The 18,915-nt window shown below is 40.0% G+C and overlaps 1 protein-coding gene across 1 annotated transcript in view; it reads right to left on the reverse strand.

Moving 5' to 3' along the window:
* Nucleotides 1-4,787: 4,787 nt before the first annotated feature.
* The window catches only part of ADGRA1 (adhesion G protein-coupled receptor A1), a 65,965-nt gene continuing 51,837 nt past the window's right edge, over nucleotides 4,788-18,915 (reverse strand). The window contains exons 3-4 of the mRNA XM_015813965.1: nucleotides 10,733-10,831; nucleotides 4,788-6,000 (exon numbers count right to left, since the gene is read on the reverse strand). Of these exons, the coding sequence (XP_015669451.1) occupies nucleotides 4,788-6,000; nucleotides 10,733-10,831 (1,312 nt within the window). The remainder of the gene's footprint in view (nucleotides 6,001-10,732; nucleotides 10,832-18,915) is intronic.

Consider the following 18,915-nt stretch of genomic DNA (forward strand, 5'->3'; position numbering starts at 1 on the left):
TAGACAGATGGAAGAGGGAGGCTGGTGATGGTATCAGACGGAGTCAATTTTGCCCTTTGTGCAGAGATACCTATTCTCCACCCCCTTCACAATGTTCCAAATTTTGATCTACCAAACTCTGTAGCAACTTCAAAAGGAGCACCTTTCCCAAGTTCAACCTGGAAATATCAGCGATTAAATTTGGGACTGACATTCCAAATTTGTTCTGCATCGTGAGAATCCTTCCTGAAGAATTATGTTCATACTGTCAGATTTCAGGGAACTGCTGCTAAGACCTTTCTTGTTTCAAGAAAAAGTATGAATTCTATTTATTAATTCCAACTAGAGTCAGATTTCTGTATAGTGTAGGATAACATATTTTCCCTTCAAGTCTAACCAAATCTTTCTTTTACAGTCAGAATATTTTAAGGTTCATCTTTCACTAGAGATAAACTGTGTAATCAATATCTTGTGAAATCTATAATTGATAACTGCCTTGTAAAATCTAAAATTGCATAAGCACATAACAATTTATTAAATTCATATGCCATAACTTTGGCATGATGATCTTTCTTATTCTTCGGCTCAAGAACATCTAAATATTTTCAAAAACTTTTTGGAAAGATGAAGACAGGAAAGCAGATTTTTGAGAACACAAAAGAGACTTAGTTAGGTTAGGAAATCTGTGCTTCTGGTTTTAGTCTTATTGGATTTAAATCCTGCTGTACTAGGCAGGATACAGTATGTAATGAAATACATAGTACTTATTTCTTAGGAAAATATACAGTCATGCAAATTGCTAGATTCCTTTGGAAGATATATCTTGGGAAAAATTATTCCTATTCTTGCTTCTGAACAATTTCATTTATGCTTCCTGTAACCAGAACTTGCATATGGTAATCTTAGCTGCTAGATTAGGCATTTTTTGATTCAATTACATGCACAGAAATCTTGAAGTTAAATACAGTCCCATATCTGATTCTAAGATCTGGCAAAGGGAATAAAACAAATAATCTATGCCAATAATCAAGAAGAAAAATACTGAGCGTAAATTTTTAAATTAAAAAAAAGGAGAAAAAGAGAGACAAAAGCACAAAATGATTTTGGGTCACATTTCATGTTAGAAAATATTTTTAATTTATTAATATCATAATTACCTACTCTGTCATTATATTGGATATTTTCTTTTTTAAAAAATGCAAACAGATTATTGCATAACATTACTTCCAAATTAGCCCAGAAAGATTTGCTAACTTCAGATACAATATGAAAGTTGTATTAATGCTGAACATTAGTTTTCAGGAAAGATTTAGGCCAAATATTTTTGTGTGTGAAAAGCAGCATCCATTTCATTATCTTTGTTTGATTTTCTTAAGACAGAACAACGTTGGCAAGGGAAAGACAAGCTGGAAACATTTTGTTTGTGTATTTCTGCAGGGTGACTATTTTACCTGTATCTCAGCACGTGCAAACTAGTTTGCATAATTCTAGAGGTCTTGTAGAACATAGCTAATACTATATTATAAACAATGCTATTTATAATAATATTATAAATATCACTGAGCTATACAAAGTGTCTTTGAATAGTGTATTTATATTTCACTGATGTGGATTGATGGTATTGTGTCCATGAGAATGATAAAAAATAGGAAATATATTATATTCACAATGCAAAATACTGTCTTTTAGTTTCTGAGACAGTTCAAGCATATACAGCAGATATATAATAAAACTCAGGAATTTTTTATCGTCTAAAAGAAACAATCATGAAAAGATGAAATTCTATTTATATCTCAATACCTACTTAGTGCATTCTGCTGAGTTCACTTTTGAAAGACACACATAAGAGTGTGTGTAAACACACACACACAATGAAGACGCTATATACGCTAAATTTCTTCCTTCCATATTTGGGCCGACAGGTGCATAAAAAAAACACTCAAGACATACACACACACACACACATATACATATATACACATACACACACTCACACACACATAGGTGTGTTTGAATTTTATAAAAATACCGAAAGTTAATCCCTTGCACTCAGATACTGAGCATTAACCCTTTGAATATTTCATCCCCACCTGCAAAGACTGCAGAACACATTTACCTGACCCACATTTTTATAGCGTCCCATTAAAAATCATTTGTTTATGTGCAGTGTGATGAAAAAGAGTCGCACTCAACATAAATGGATTTAGAATGTAGTGATACATATAATGCAGATAATACAGATAATGAACTGAGCTCTATTAAGATTGTCAGGAGGAGAAGCCCACTGACATGAAGCAAGATTTTTTCCCCCCAAGAAACGAATTGTTAAGGTTAATTGAATGTGTGACATCTTTATCAACTGACGTCTAACATCCACTTAATATTGAATGTTTCAAGAATATCTTCAAAGAGGTGGTTAAAAAAACCCCCAGCTGGCGGCACAGCTATGTGATCAAAACTGGTCCTTTTTACAATGCATGTAAAAAAGGGGCAGAGTTTCAATTGTGTGGTGGTGGCCACCATTTTGATTTTGTTGATTCCTTCCCTGGTTTTTTTCTTTAAGCGTGGAATTACTGATTATTTTTCATCACGGCTCCCCACCACACCTTGAGCTGTATGGTTCTATTCATATTAAGTCACCAGTTTAAAACTGCACTGTACTTTATTTTAAATCTTAAACAGCAACTATACAGTAATTCTCTTATTCATGTTTATTAGTGCAATGTGTTCAGATATTCATAGACTTTTCTCCCCCCCTAAAAAAATAATAAAAACAAAACTTTTTTGCTGAAAGTTCATGAACAGAGAGTAATGTTGGCCCTAGAGATTACTAGATCTGAACAGAATAAATCAGTGAAGGGTCAAATATGTATAGAAATATAAAGGCAATCCCATTTTTGTTTTAGCAATGGATTAAAAAGGCGTGACAAAGAAGGTGATTTCATCCCAAATACAGCATAATTTAAACATCTGCTCTTAAGTGATATTTCATTATAGTGAAGTCCTATATGCATTTCCTTAGCAATGAGGGCCAGGGGTTTGCTTAGAATGACCATCAAAGTCACAAAGCTTTTACTAGTTACTCTTGGACTGGACTGCTATGATGATGATGATCATTGCATAACAATGCACATATAAATCTTCCCTCCAATCTGGAAATATTGTCAGGAAACAATCCAATCAAAGTTAAGCACTTTGGGTTTCAGTGTTGAAAAAAATGCAATCCAGTACTCAGATTATGTCTTGTTCATTGACATCAATGCATTTTCAAAGTGCTTAGCTCGGGCTGCTGATGCCCTACTTTATTTCTTAAGTGAATAATTGCAATCCTCAAAGAGTTAATGGGAAAGCACTACTTTGCCTTGATTGATGACGATAGGGCTACTCGCAGGTTAATTCCCAAAGGCAAATGGACCAAAGAGTGAAACTGGTGGAGAGACAGCTACTAGAGACATACACAGTGCCACATTCAATGGGACATGCTTTGCGGAGACATTAGAGTGCACCCTTATCAAAGCAATCTTTTAACCTCGTAGAAAGGATTGTGCCACTTAAAGGGGTGCAGAAGATACGTTTCCCTTTTTTCTTTTCGTAGAGTCAAAATGCTCTAGATTAATACCAACATGGATAGGTCGCAGCCTTTTACAATAGGGTATTTTTTTCCTTTGTACATATGCAACATTAGAAAACAACAAATGGCATTATCCTGACAGATGTCATGCAGAAATTAAAAATATTATTATTAACAATAATCTTAACAACAAAAAAGAAATACAACCAGTACAGCACTGTAGATGTTAACGTAGGACTTTACCTAGTGTTTCTTTCCAAAGAGAAAGAAGACAGAACAGTGACATATACACTACATGGTTTCACACGCCATAGGCTACAGAAGCTCTTTAGAGGCAGTATTGTTTTTATAGGCCTAAAAAGCTGTGTTAGGCTGGTTATAAAATCCTTTCTTTTTCTGCTGACTTCAAAAATTAATAGAAAACCATTTGTGTTGCAAAAATAATCAAGGAAAGGTGGTGATACTGATATGTGTAGAAAAGTATCTGATGTCGATACAGATTAAAAAAATAAAAGGAAAACAATACCACATTACATAATATAGGAAGTCCTTGACTTATACTTTTTGTTTAACAATGGTTCAAAGATAAGTGGCCTGGAAAAAGTAACTTATGATTTGTACTTTCATCTACCACTCTTGCATTGAGTGCTTGGCAACTAACTCACATTTATAACCAGTTGCCACATCCTGCTGTTATGTAATTTGGGGCAAAATAAACCCCCGTCCACTGAAGAAGCTAGATTCTTCAGTGGGAGTTGCTTAACAATTGCAGTGATTCACAATGACCATCATAAAAATTGTCGTAAAATTGGGTCCAACCCTACTTATGACTACAGCAACATACGACAGAAATTCCAATCTCAGTTGTGGTCATAAGTCAAGGACTACCTGTAGTAACAAACACCTCTAGGTCTGCTTCCTAGATTTACATTTTCGTTCTTCCTTGAACATTGTTCTATCATTCTTTTAAAAATAATTTCAAGACTGCCCCTGCTTTTTAAAAGCCTTATTAAGAAAAAAAAATAGGTTGAAAACCTGTACAGTTATTTTATGTGCTACACAAACACGTAGAATCTTATTCAGTTTAGAAGGAAAACAAAGACCAACAGTACAAACCTACCTAGGTCTACTCAGAAGTAAGCCCACTGAATTTAATTGGGCTTACTCCCAAATTGCTGTATATAGGTTTGCAGTCTAAGATGCTTTGAGCTGCAAGTCGAGAAATGTGGCCTACCAACTACACAGTAGTTTCATTCTTCCATGGCCCTGTTTTGATATTTCCTGTACTATCTGAACTGTAGATCATGGCTTCATGCAGGTTTCCCTTTAGAATTCCATTGTGGCTGGTTGTGCTGAAGGGCAAGGATTGTGTCCGTGGATGCATTTCAAAATGGGGGCCTGTCTCAGTTTCTGGGAGTTTAGCACAACTATAGATCACAGTACTTGCATCACTACTTTCAGGCTGAGTGATGGTTGGATAGGGACTGTTTTTTGCACAACATGGCCGCCTGTGGCCCGAGTGACGGTCATGTGTACTGTGTGGACTGTCTGTATGTGAACTGTGTATACTGCCATCAATACTTGAAGGAATGTGGTAAGCATACTCCCTTTCTCCTGCAGATCGATGTCGGCTGAAATATCGTGGTTTAGTTCTACTTTTCAAACATCTGTGAATGTGCATGTTGGGTCTGAAAGTCCCTTCGTTGTGTACATGAATATGAGCTTCATCTTCCAGGAGCTGATCACAATGCATTTTTGCACAACACGGTGTGACTGGTGAAAGGCAGTTGACGTGGTTTTGAACAGCCTGTAGATTGGTGAGCTTGCAATGACTAATGGCTGGGTGATTAAAAACAGCTGATTTACCTGGGCACGGTGAGTCTTGAAGGCATGAGGCATGAGCTTGGCTTTCACCGTTGACATTAACTTTTGGACGGACGTTGACTTGCACCGAGTACGTGTTTCTTCGAGAAGGGCAACAAGACCACCAACAATGCCACACATCATCTCGCTTGGCACAGTGATGGATGAGGATGAAGAGTCCTAAGGTTACACAAAATGCTCCATACAGGCAACTAAATATCATATCCAAGAAATGTCCTTGGGAAACAGCCAGGGCACCAAAAGTCCAGGTGGCAGTAAACAGAAACAAAGTGAATGCAGCAGCTCGAAGCTGAGCCTTGAAGGAGTGCTCATTTTCCAACAAGGATGAAGACATCATTGAACAGGTTGCCTGGGAAACTGATCCAAGGTCTGTCAGGTGACTATGGCCAAGTTCAGGACTTGCCAACCTCTGCTGATCTTCTATCCTTTCCTTTAATTCATACTTGCGTTCTGGATGACGCCTTAATTGCACATAGGTGCAGAGGAAGTAAATGCACGTTACCAGAACAATGAATGCAAGTGGTCCATAAAATGCACCAAGGCTTGGCTCCCATGACATCCAACAACTATACATCAGGGTAGGGTGAACGGTGGAATAGAGTTTAAAAAAAAAAGAAAGAAATCAAATTAATAATATGGAAGACAAATTATCTGCTAATGCAAAATAAAGACATTTATAATAAACTGCAAATTGTTTAGAAAAAATATGTCCTCTACAAAAATGGGACTTACATATGTACAGTGAAGGTAATTGCAGGTAGTCCTCTACTTACTTAAACCATTCATTTAGCAACTATTCAAAGTTAAAATGTCACTGAAAAAAGTGACTTATAACCGGTCCTTGCACTGTACAACTGTTGCAGCATCCCCATGGTTACATGATCAAAATTTGGGCACTTGGAACTAGCACGTATTTACAACACTTGCAGTGTCCTGGATTCACATGATCGCCATTTGTGACTTTCCAAATGGGCTTCTGACAAGCAAAGTTAATGGAGGACGTCTCAAAGGTGCTTTTTCAAAAGGCAACTGTTTTTTCCTTGAGGAAGACATTTCGCTTCTCATCCAAGAAGCTTCTGCAGTTCTGACTGAATGTTGACGGCAGGGGTGGAAATGGAAGGATTTATATTCCTTTACAGCAGGGGTGTCAAACTCAATTTCATTGAGGGCCGCATCAGCATTGCGGTTGCCCTCAGGGGGCTGGGTGGGTGTGGCCAAGGTGGGTGTGGCCTACTGGGTGAGTGTGGATGGAGTGGGTGCAGCCTACTGGGTGGGTGTGGATGGAGTGGGTGTGGCCTACTGGGTGGGTGTGGCCAGCTCTACATCGTTCACGTCAAGGGGGCCTGTGGGGGCCTGGGCAGGAGTGGGATAGATCTGAGGGTCTCTGGCAGAAGGGGGTTGGACCAGGGCAAGTGCCAAGGCATGGTCCACTGGAGGAGCCTCACTGTTCCTCTCAGGTCATGCGGGGGGGGGGGCTTATGGAGCTAAGACTGAATGCGTTTCAGCATAGATGGCCACCACAAAATTGTACATTGGCTCCCAGCTGGTCTGGGCCAGGGCCAAGGCAGAGGGGGCCATTCCCTTACTGTTTCCAAGATGGCTTTGTGGGCCACATGAAACCACTTCGTGGGCCGCATCCGGCCCCTGGGCCTTGTGTTTGACATGTCTGCTTTACAGTCATCTGGTCATTAGCACTCTGTCTGAGAGCCGTTTATCTGTGCCATCAGGGTCACTTGAACCACCTGTCTCCTGTTTACAACACAGTCCTTTCAGCAGTTCCAAGAAGATTCCACACCTATTTGCAGGTGACACTGACGGCATAGATAAACCCCCAAATGGCCTCAACGGCTTTCAGAGAGAATGCTAACAACCGGATGACTGCAAAGGAAAATAAACCCTTCCATATCCACCACCACTCCCATTCAGTCAGAACTGAAGAAGCTTTTTGGATGAGAAGCGAAACGTCTTCAAAGAGAAAAAGGAAAGTCCAGTTGCCTTTTGAAAAAGCACCTTTGAGATAATCATGATATGGAGAACTAAGAATCTCCATAGTCAATGGGGGGGGGAGTGGGATTTGCTTAATGACTGCAGGATTCACTTAAGAACAGCAATATTTGCTTAACAACCATGGCAAAAGGTAATAAATTCAGGCACGATTCAGTTAGCCACCTTGCTTGGCAATGAAAATTTGGGTCCCAATTCTAGTTGTAAGTCTAGGACTATCTGTAACACCTATTTGGTTTTTACCCATAGCACAGCTTTTAAAACAGACGTTTTAAGTAATATTTTTGATAGGATCTCAGCCTACTGCAGAGGTCCCCCAGTGAGCTCAGTGGCTGAGGTAAATGTGAAACTCCTTTTAATCTCCATCTCACACTGGCTCTCATATCATACAAGAAAATAAGTTTCTATTAAAGCTCTCTAGATACCAAATGCAATACTCTGGTTTTGAAACACAGCTAATAAAATTACCTTGCAGTGTATTGTCAAATCTGAGTGCATACACAGAGAAAAATTGTGGATGTTTAGGGATTCACTCACTCATAGGTATCCGATACAAACTACAATGATAAAACGATGATGAAATGTGCATTGCAACATTATAACACTAACTCTATCCTTTCACAATGTCCCTTACATTGGACACAGGTATGGCTGGCATGTGGTTTATACTGCAACACACACTTTGTCACTTGCACCCCTTCCCTCTCCCCTCCCTACATCCCCACTTGTTGATTCCAATTAAAAGAAAAAAAGATGGGAAAGGGGGCTTACTTAGAGCCACTAGTATAGACATTTTTTTGTCAGTGTGTTTGCTGAAATCTCTCTTTACTCCTTTTGGGTAGGGAAGTGGAGGAAGCAGACTCTTCTCAGCTAATGTAAAGGAGGGGAGCAGTTAACATACATGAACCTGGAAGAACAAAAGCCTTTATCCACCAACCCAGTGCCCACAGCTGGATAAAGTAATATATGAATTTAAATAATCATTTAAAGGTAGTCCTCAACCTACAACTGTAATTAAACCCAAAATTATGGTCATAAGTTTGTTGCAGTTGTAAGCTGAAGCACCACATGACTCCACTTGATTTTTTTTGGGGGGGGGACTTTTTTGTGGTATTTGTTTAGCAAATGCAGTGGTCATTGAGCAAATGCTGCAGTTTTTAAGCAACCCCATTTTTCTGGAAACAGTGGAACTGGCAAAAAAAGTTGTGAATTGCACTCAGGTTACCCTGAGATGCTTGCGAATGGCTGCAAAGGCAAATTTGTGGGGCAGGTGTGGCCATCATATCTTTGAAAACAGGCTGTAAGTAATTTTGGGGAGATCCCTCCTAACTTCGAATGGACATTAAGTGACTGGTTGTAAGTTGAGGACCACCTGTAAACATCTCCACTAGGGAAGAATAGGGAGTGAGTGGCTGTCCTGGAGTGGGCCTTTTCAGTGGTAGCCCCCTAACTTTAGGATGACCTCCATAGTTAGGGTACAATGATACAATCTGTACTGTTATTACAGTGCTGGGCAACATATTCTTCTTCTTAAGAGCCAGGCCTAAAAATTCATATGCTGCAAGACTATGAAAATAATTCATAATTACAGATAATCCTCAACTTACGACCACTATAGAGGCCAACATTTATGTTGCTAAGAGAAGTGAAGTTTTGCCACAGTTTACAACTTTTATTGTCACATTTGTTAAGTGGATCACTGCAGTTGTTAAATTAGTAACATGGTTCTTAAGTGAATCTGGTTTCCCCTTTCACTTTGCTTGTCAGGAGGTTGCAGAAGAGGATCACGTGGCCCCGGGGCACTGCAACTGTCATAAATAAGCTAAGCGACCGAATTTTGACCATGAGGATGCTGCAATGGTAGTAAGTGTGAAAAATGATCATAAGTCACATTTTTCAGTGTCATTTTAACTTCAAACAGTCACTAAACGAACTGCACTACCTGTTTCTTCCTTATTCCTGTTGTGGTGGTTTTCCTTAGTTTTATTCCAGGGACTCTTGAGTATAGGTTTTTTCCTCCCCCAAATATCCTGAGCAGCCACTTACAGAGGCTCTGCTTTCCAGGCAGTAGGATGAACAAGGGGATAAATTCTGAGCTGCTTCAGTAGATGCTCACATGTACCTTTCAGGTTGTGCGATGCAGCCTTATTTGAATTTCTCTGCTCTCAAGCGCTTCTCAGTAACACATAAAATATTAACAGCTTCCTCTGATTCCTCAGAACAGTTTGCTTGATTTGTGAAAAAACAAAACAAAACCTTCCCTCAGACAATCTCTAGATATCCCAAAAGTCTTTCAAGAGCTGCACAGCATATAGCAAGTAAAATGAAGTGAGAGCCAATGGAATTGTCCCCTTCGCTGGGTGGTGGTATCTTCAAAATGGTCTTTATCACAGGCCACTTCAAAACTTAGCTCCGTAAAAACACACTGAAGTTAGAATGTCTACATTTGTATGTCGTGTTGTGAAAAATGAATAAGGCATACACTACACTGTGCTGTGATTTAGTCTACCTCTTTCTCCCCTGAGCAATTTTACCCCTCCACCTGCTTCCTGGTTTTCTACTCATATTGTGATATCTAGTATTGATTGCCTGTGATTAAAGTGATTAAACTAAAGTAGCACAACTTCTGTAAAAGTGCTGGCAGGAAAGTCTCCCACAAATTTATGAACATAAATAATCAGATCTTTTAACATCCTGTTGATTATAAGTGATTGTCTAATCACACGTGATGGAATAAATAGGTTTTAATAGGATAGAACTTCCAGAAGAGTTTTGCCAGGGTTCTTCATTTTTCTAATGTATTTCTCAAATGAAATTTCCTAAAAGTATTTTCATGAAGGAAAAACAGAGTTTGCTTTACTTCCTCCACTTTTCTACAAATATGGGAACACCAAATCTGCCAGGACATTAATTGAAATGCTTTCCTTAAATGCTATCAAAATATTGTAATACACAATTTATTAATGCCTCTTTAGTACTTTTTAGTACTCCGTTAAATCAATGCATTTAGAAGAAATCAGTAGATTTCGAAACAGGTGTGTGTCCCCTCATGCATTTATATATTTACTTTAGAAACATTAAAAACCATAATTGAGGGTTTTTAGGCTGTGTGCAGAGTATAATACGTAATGTTATAAAATGACAAAAACCACATGCTGATGGGCAGTCACTAACTGGACAGGGATCCTGGATTAGGTGCTATGGTTCCAGACTGAAAGTTATTTAATCATGACTTACTCTTAGAGGAAATAACAGTGGCATCATACATGGAAAATAAACGGATATACTTACAACTGAGCTCCGGCGTAACTTTTTATCCCATAATTATTTATGTTGGTTGCTGCAGTAATTCCACAGATAATAAAAGGAACTCCTCCACTAATCAGATAGAACCTGTTTCAAAGACAATTATTTGACAGGTGAATTTGCTTGGCATCAGGTAAAGATTTTTAATATTTGAAACAAGAGTATTTGAAAGCAGAATGCAATTCATCAGTTTCAAACCCATTAAAACTGGAAATAAAACAAACTGAAAACACAATGTGATGATCTAGGACAGTGGTGGCGAACCTATGGCACGCATGCCAGAGGCAGCACTCAGAGTGCCACCGCCGCCAGCAGCAGGTCCATCAGGCTGTCCCCGCCGCCCAGAGTAGGAGCCCCACCCAGCACAAAGGAGGCAAAGCGGCTGACTAGCAAGCTTGAGTACAAGTGGTAGAGTAGAGATCACCAACCATTGTCGATTGGTGGACTGGAAGAAAAGGGAAGGGGAAGCATTTTACATGCGTGCACGCGTGCACAGGGCCGCGAGCACACACACGCTGCAAATGGGGTGGAGCTAGTGCCTGTGTGATACTCACTATCCCTGCCCCATTCTTATGTAGTGCAGCGCCTTGTATCTGCACTCTGCGGCATAGTGGTGGCCGTTTTTGCGCCTTGCAGCACGGTGGCCCATTTTTGTGCCCCTGGTTTTTGTGTGCCAGAAGTGGCACTCAGAGGTGCTTCCCTGCCCCCCCGAAGGCACCACAATGCTGATGCGGCCCTGGTACTTTGCAATAAATAAGTGGGTTTTGGGTTGCGGTTTGGGCACTCGGTCTCTAAAAGGTTCGCCATCACTGATCTAGGAAGTAAAATATTTAAATTTAGAGACACATAGTTTAGAATTTCAGTGTGAAATGCATTCAAAACTGGGACATTTCAATAAAAATGTATTTTCATTTAACCATGGATACAACCCTCCAGTAAGGAAAAAAAAATGAAAATCCCAACATTCCAGTTTTAAAAATGAAAGATGTTTTCAAACAAAAAGGAATTACTATTGGTGAAGATTTTTGTTTAAATACAGAAGATAAAATAATTTTATTCTGAAAAATTAGCCGAACCACAATTTCAAGCAGAATGGCCATATGTATTATGTGTGACACGTATTATTATTCAACTTCTAATATATTAAAAAGTATAACCTTGCAAAAGGCCTATTAAATTAAGCCATTATCCTTTGTAAACGTGGCAACATCTTCTCTATTCCCAATCTAGAACCTGAGCTAATGAGACAAAAATATATCACATACAGGCTTTGGACAAACCATTGTTTTGTTTCATGTTGGAAAAAATCAGAAGTTCTGTAATTAATGTGCTAGAACCCTAGATGACAAACCTGAACCCATGAGATTCCAATCTTGAACTTTCCCTTTGTAAATATTAGTGCACAACAAAACTTTTGACAGCAGATATGGGAACTGGTGCTCTAAACCAGGGGTCCTCAACCTTGGCAACTTTAAGACTTGTGGACTTCAACTCCCAGAATTCCTCAGCCAGCAAAGCCAACAATATTGTTCTGTCCCAAAGAGATGTAGAGAACAAGAAGGAGGCATATTGCCAAGCTAAAACATCTGTTCAATAGAGATGCTAAAAGCTAGAACAATCCAAAGCCAAGAATACAAAATAAAGATGGCAAACAGGAGAGAAAAGTGTGAGCACTACGTAGGGCAACGTTGGTATAGTCATATGCCCTATATATATAGTGGAAAAAATCTATTTAGCATTATACGTAATTCAGAAATTCTGCATACAGGGTTTAGGAAAAGAACCTTCTCTGCCATTGCCCCCACCCTATAGAACAGCTTGTTCCCAGAAGCAAGGGAGGCCCCTCCCCCACTATTCCAGAAGAGCACAAAGACCTGGCTCTGCCAACTGGCCTACGGTTCTAAGCGTGCCTCGCAACCCTGGAGGTGGTTGGTGGGCTGAAGGCACTTCTGCCTTTTAACTCTGCAATTGTTCTTTTTAAACTTTGTATTCAATCTGGGTTTTAACTTTGTTTTTAATTACAGCTTTCATATGATTTTACTGTCTTATCTGTAAACTGCTCAGAGTCACACCAATGTGATGTGCAGTATAGAAATTTGATAAAATAAATAAATTATGATAAGCATGTTGCCTCCAGCCACTGTCTTGGCCTCTGCTGATCCTGGCTGCCTGGAACACTTAGCAGCTGGCCCAGGCTTAGTTGGTATTCATTGTGGCAATGAGAAGGCTATATCTCTCAAGGTTTTCTTCTTAAAATGTCCTTATGTGCTTTTTGAAAAGGAAAATTAGAGCAGTGTCTCCAAACTAACCAGAAGGGAAGTCCAGAAGAATAAACACTGCTTGGGAGCAGGTATAGCTAGTCCTCGACTTACGAATGCAATGGAGCCTGCCCATTCCATTCGTAACTCGAGGATTTATAGGAGTGAGTCTTGTACTTTGAACGCGATTCACTCCCAGCTTTTGCCCATGCATTCGCTAATTTAATGCATGGGCGAATGCACAGCTCGTTAAGTGAACATGAGGTATCTCAGGGTGGGGAAGGCCATGGGGGACCTAGTTATGGAACAGGCCACCAGCTTGAGACTACCCCCCCCAAGATACTTCATGCTCCCTCCCCTGGGATCCCCACAATTGCTCCCCTGCCCAATCCTACCATGCTGGGTCACTTACCTTGTGAAGATCTGTCTCCTCTCCAGCCTCTTTGTTTCTTTCTCTACTCCTGGCAAGAGCAGAGGGAGGCCTCCTAGGCCCAGAACAGATCTCTGGAAGCATGTGGCCACCACCCATGGCCTCCGTTCTGGGCCTCGGAGGCCTGGAGGAGGCCTTGGAGGCCCAGAATGGGCCTCCAGAGGGCTGCGGAAGCATTTCCGGCCTCCTTTATAGATGGCAGCGACCCGGAAAAGGCCTCCAATGCCCATATCGGGCCTCCAGAGGTCAGCTGAAGCCTCCCCTGGCATCCTTTCTGGGTGGCAGAAGTCCGGAAAAGGCCATTGAAGCCTGGATTGGGCCTCCAGAAGCTACCCCTGGTCTCCTTTCCGGGTGGCAGCAGTCCGGAAAAGGCCTCCAATGCCCAGATTGCGGCTCTAGAGGCACATGGAAGCATTCCCTGGCCTCCTTTCTGGGTGGTAGCGGCCCAGAAAAGGCATCCAATGCCTGGATCAGGCCTTCAGAGGTCCGCAGAAACGTTTCCAGGCTCCTTTCTGGGTGGCAGTGGCATAGTAAAGGCCTCTGACACCCGGATTGGGGTCCCAGAGGCATGCACAAACCTCCCCTGGCTTTTGTTTCATTTTCTGTTGCAGAGAACAGAAGCCTAAACTACTGTGAGATCACGTGAGATAAGCAGTGTGAGATCTCATGCCACTGATCTCATGTGATCTTGCATTACTTTAGGCCTCCATTCTCTGTGAATGCAGCAAAGGCATGGAGCAGCCAAGAAAGTGAAGGATCTCTCAATCTTCGCAAGGTAGGTATCCATAGGCCTAGTGCCTAGAGAGATCTGGGGTGGAGGGTGCAGGGAGGGAATAGCCAGGGTGAATGTTGCAGTGCAACTGTGGTTGTTCGTAAGAGTGAACAACCGCCACGGTGCGGCAACATTCGTAATTTTGGGACTTTTTCATAAACACTAGGGGGTGCTTATCACGTAACTTCAAATGCTTGCTAAGGGAACGCTCATAACTCAGGGATTACCTATACCATACGAAATATATAGCAGAGAAGGGATGCTAGATAAAAAGGAATGTAGAAAATGCACTGTGCATGTCTATGTCAGAAAAGCTGGATTACATGATATATTTACTCATTATGCTGACATAAACTAAATATTATTTATGTTGTATAAAAAAGTTTTAATAATTAAGCAGCCTTGCCGTTTCTTTTGCTACTTACATACACAATAAATAATAGTGAAAAACAGGATGTTGACACTAGTTACTTCTTAGAATCAAACCCATCTAGGAGTATGTAATGTATATTAGTAACTGTTATAATTAAACAGTGAATTATTGTCAGGCCCTATCATAAGCAGAACAAATTTCCTAGGAAACACATATTTTTTCAATAAAACACCCATCTTAGTGTAAATTCCCTACAATCAACGCTGTATAGAAATGACTCTGATTGAAAGAAGCTCTAGAGAGGTGATGCGCAATCTAACACTTCAACAACCCTTGAAAGAACAAAAGTCCACCTTTCCCATGAATGACAATTCTATGTTACATACATTTTGCTATTAAAATTAATTAAAAATTGCATCTCTTTGCCAGCAACTCTCTCCCACCTTTGATTTTATTATCACCGAAAAGCTGCTGCTAATTCAAGTCAGACATATTTTCCTCAAGGCTTACCCAAGTGATTAATCACCCCTTTTCTTCTCTGCATTGTGAGATCTGTGTTCACTCAGAAGAACCAAGAAAAACAAATACGGTAGTGGAGGGAGAAGTTGAGGGGCAAACCTTTCCTCTCGCTTATTGTCAACAGGATCATGGAAAAAATAAATCCTTCGTTGGCAATGCTCTGGAACTCATGCAGCAGCACTTTCCCTGCTAAGCTCAAATGAGTCAGAGTGCAGAAGAACTAGTGGTTTATGGCAGGGGTCCCCAACCCCCGGTCCGTGGACCAGTACCGGGCCGCGGCAGGCCAGCAACCGGGCCGCACAAACAAGCAAAGCCCCATCCATGGGATGCAGGCAGCACAGAAAACCACGCCCCCCTCCAGTCTGCGGAAAAACCTCTCTCCAAGTAACCGGTGCCTGGTGCCCAAAAGGTTGGGGACCTCTGATTTACGGAGATCCAGATCATGGTTGTCCCAAACGTGCTTTTTCAAAAGGCAACTGGACTTTTGTTTTTCCTTGAAGACATTTTGCTTCTTATACAAGAAGCTTTTTCAGTTCTGACTTGGATAAGAAGTGAAATGTCCTACTTGTCCAGGTCAGTCATTTCCTCTTCTCATCTACTTGATGAGACCTATCCTGTTGACAATAAGCAAGAGGAGAGGAAAGTTTTCCCCTCAACTTCTCCCTCCAGTGTTTTTTTTTCTTGGTTCTTCTAAGTCAAGGGTCTTCAAACTTGGCCCTTTTATGACTTGTGGACTTCAACTGTCTGGCTGAGGAATTCTGGGAGTTAAAGTCCACAAGTCATAAAAGGGCCAAGTTTGAAGACCCCTGTTCTAAGTGAACACAGATCTCACAATGCAGAGAAGAAAATGGCCAGAACTGAAGAAGTCTCTTAGATGAGAAGCGAAACATCTTCAAGGAAAAACAGTCCACTTGCCTTTTGAAAAAGCACCTTTGGGACAGAAGAAGCAGAGGCCACCAGATTGACACGTCAGGCTTATACTTTGATACGGGAAATGTTGGACGTTAATTTGCAGGGTTGTTATGAAAACCCCATGTCGCACAAAGACTGTTTCTGAATCTCACCAGGGTTAGATGCACTATCATCTGAGAAACAGGTTCTTTGATTGAGATTATACTACTAGTTCTGCCTCTGCTGAATTATTACAGAGTGAAAGCATCTCAAATTTTCTGAGACTAGCGGTAGCATTGGATAACCTTCCATTTTACATTTTTCCAGAAACAATTAGGACCCCATGGTTCCATTTCAAACATTACATTGGAATTACAATTCATTAGTTGCACATAGTTCTGTGAGCTAATAGGAAAAAAAAGGTGTGAATTATTGAGTTCAGATCAGACAATGGCAGACCTTGAACTGATAGGATTAACTTTTCCTAGAATCACAAGTTCTAACAGCTATGGCTTGAGGGGTAGAAGTAAATATAAAGTGGTAGCTCAGAAGTAATTATCTGGAACGCCAAACAATATAATGGGATTTTCATATAAAAGACAGGAAAAATATAAACAAGTAGTTTTATAGCACTGAAGCCCATTGTAATATATTTTGACTTTAAAAAAGCCAAGAATCTGAACTAGAAAAGTCAGGGTAATGTTTATAGGGAATTTTAAAATAAGATTTTGAATCATGTAAAGATGTCATGGATATAGCAATAGAAAACTGTTTACGTGATTAAGTGCCTAACAGAAAACCATTGATATCTAACATTGCCCCACCTTCCCAATACTTCAGAAAAAGCAAAAAGAGTCACAACGGAGGCTATGATCTCTAAGTGGAGGCAAGGGCAGGGAGATGACTGCCAGAATACCAAATGTGAGAATTCATTGAAGGTTCATTTTATAAATTTGAAATGCAGCCTAATGGGAAGTTGTCTTGACAACACAATTGTTGTGAATGAAGACCATGTGGGAAGAATATGCACACTTGTCCCATCCCTGAGGCTATGTATGTCCTGTCCTCTGAAACAATTTATTTCTTCACAATGAGAGCTTTTCTGGCTCTCTAGGAAGTCCAATAAGATTGCTGCTGTAAACTTAATATTATTTTCTATGTACTGATTCGTTGTTATAGCTGGAAAAAAAAAACAGCAGGCAGCCTCTCCCACTGCAAGCATAATGGCGGAAATTGCAATGATCTGCACTGTTTGCTTCTCTGTTTGATATTTGTTTTTGAATAGTGCATAGACGGGTTCTTAGTCTATATATTTGTTGATTGCTAATTTATCAGCGGGCCAAGCTTCTAGGAAGTCCTGTGCATCCCCCCTGCCCACCGTCATGGAAAAATAGTGATTCACTATAGTCTAAGCTAGCTGAGGAATTCTGGGAGGTGAAGTCAACAGGTCTTAAAATTGTCAAGGTTGGACATTCCTGGTCTAAACCAAAACAATTGAGATCTGAAACATTTCTTGATCTTCCAGTCACACAGGCTTCTTAATATTTTGATCCAATGCAAGTCTAGGGCTTGAAATTTGGGTCACATCTTGTTCTCTGCCTTCTGAGTCATTCCTCATGGTCAGTTTAAACTGAATTATAGCATCAAAAATTACAACACCAAAAATCTCATCAATTTTCGATATAGGTAGTGGGATGGGATTCGGGGTGGGGTTCGGGGATGGGGTTGGGATAGGGGTAGGTACAACAATAGGGTTGCCCCCAATAACATTTCCAAGCTTTAGCAAACAGACTATTGTCTGGATACAGATATTCAATAAGAATAGTTAATATGATAATAAATAGCTATAGTCAACAAAAATAACAATAATCATAAAGTATATCAATTAATCAGTAGATATCATTCATCTTATTAAATTTCACAATCATTTCTCGCTAACTCGTTTTGCTAACCATTTGTAAAAGCTTTCCCATGTTTTAAAATAGACCGAGTCTTCTTTCTCTTTAATCTCTAGGGTTAGTCTGTCCATTTCTGCACATTCTAGAATTTTCCTAATTATGATCTCATCAGATGGTATATTTTCATTTTTCCAATATTGGGCAAATGCTATTCTCGCAGCTGTCAATATATGTAATATTAAATACTTGTTCTCTTTCCCACAGTTAGATCCTGTCCCTATCCCAACCCCATCCCCAAACCCCACCTCAAATCCCATCCCACTACCTATATCAATCCTATTTTCCCCCCACCCTTATAAAACCTAATAAAATATTGTTTAAAAAAATCTCATCAATTTTCTTAGTTCTGTGCAATTTTCTACTAATACAGATAAACAAAAAATCACTCTTACCAAGAAAATCTACTTTTAAAAATTTAAACTTTTACATTCCATCCTGTTTACCACACAATGATTAACAACATAAATGTAAGATAGTACTGCATTGTTATAACAAGAACCAGATAATGACATGTCAATCATAAAGGAAACAACAGCATCCAAAAACACAACCCATCTAATCACAGTTGGGAGAGGTTGGTAGGACAGGCAATGACATATTTCACAACAAACAAGAAATCTCTCATTTCTCCAAGATCAAAGCACTGAAGAGACCATCTCAGCATTTGCATTATCTCCAAATGAAAAACCAGGATCAGAAAATTCGTACAATCCAACATTTTGCTCTGAGCTATGTGTATTTTCTACCATCACATTTCATCTATCTAGATCAAGGACTCTCTGTTTAAATTCATGAGTAGTTCTGCTGCGACTGAGCAATATTAAAAAAGGAGTGAAAAGCTGCATATATCATCAAAAGTTAGCTGAGCCAGTGATTCACCTCAAAAAGATTGTCTTGGCTAATATTTTAGATGACATATTTGCCTTCAGGTTGTTGTAGAAGGATATCTGAAGAAAGTACACCAAGGGCT

This window comes from Protobothrops mucrosquamatus, unplaced genomic scaffold (assembly GCF_001527695.2).
Source record: "Protobothrops mucrosquamatus isolate PMUCROS unplaced genomic scaffold, P.Mucros_1.0 scaffold209, whole genome shotgun sequence".
Taxonomy (NCBI): domain Eukaryota; kingdom Metazoa; phylum Chordata; class Lepidosauria; order Squamata; family Viperidae; genus Protobothrops; species Protobothrops mucrosquamatus.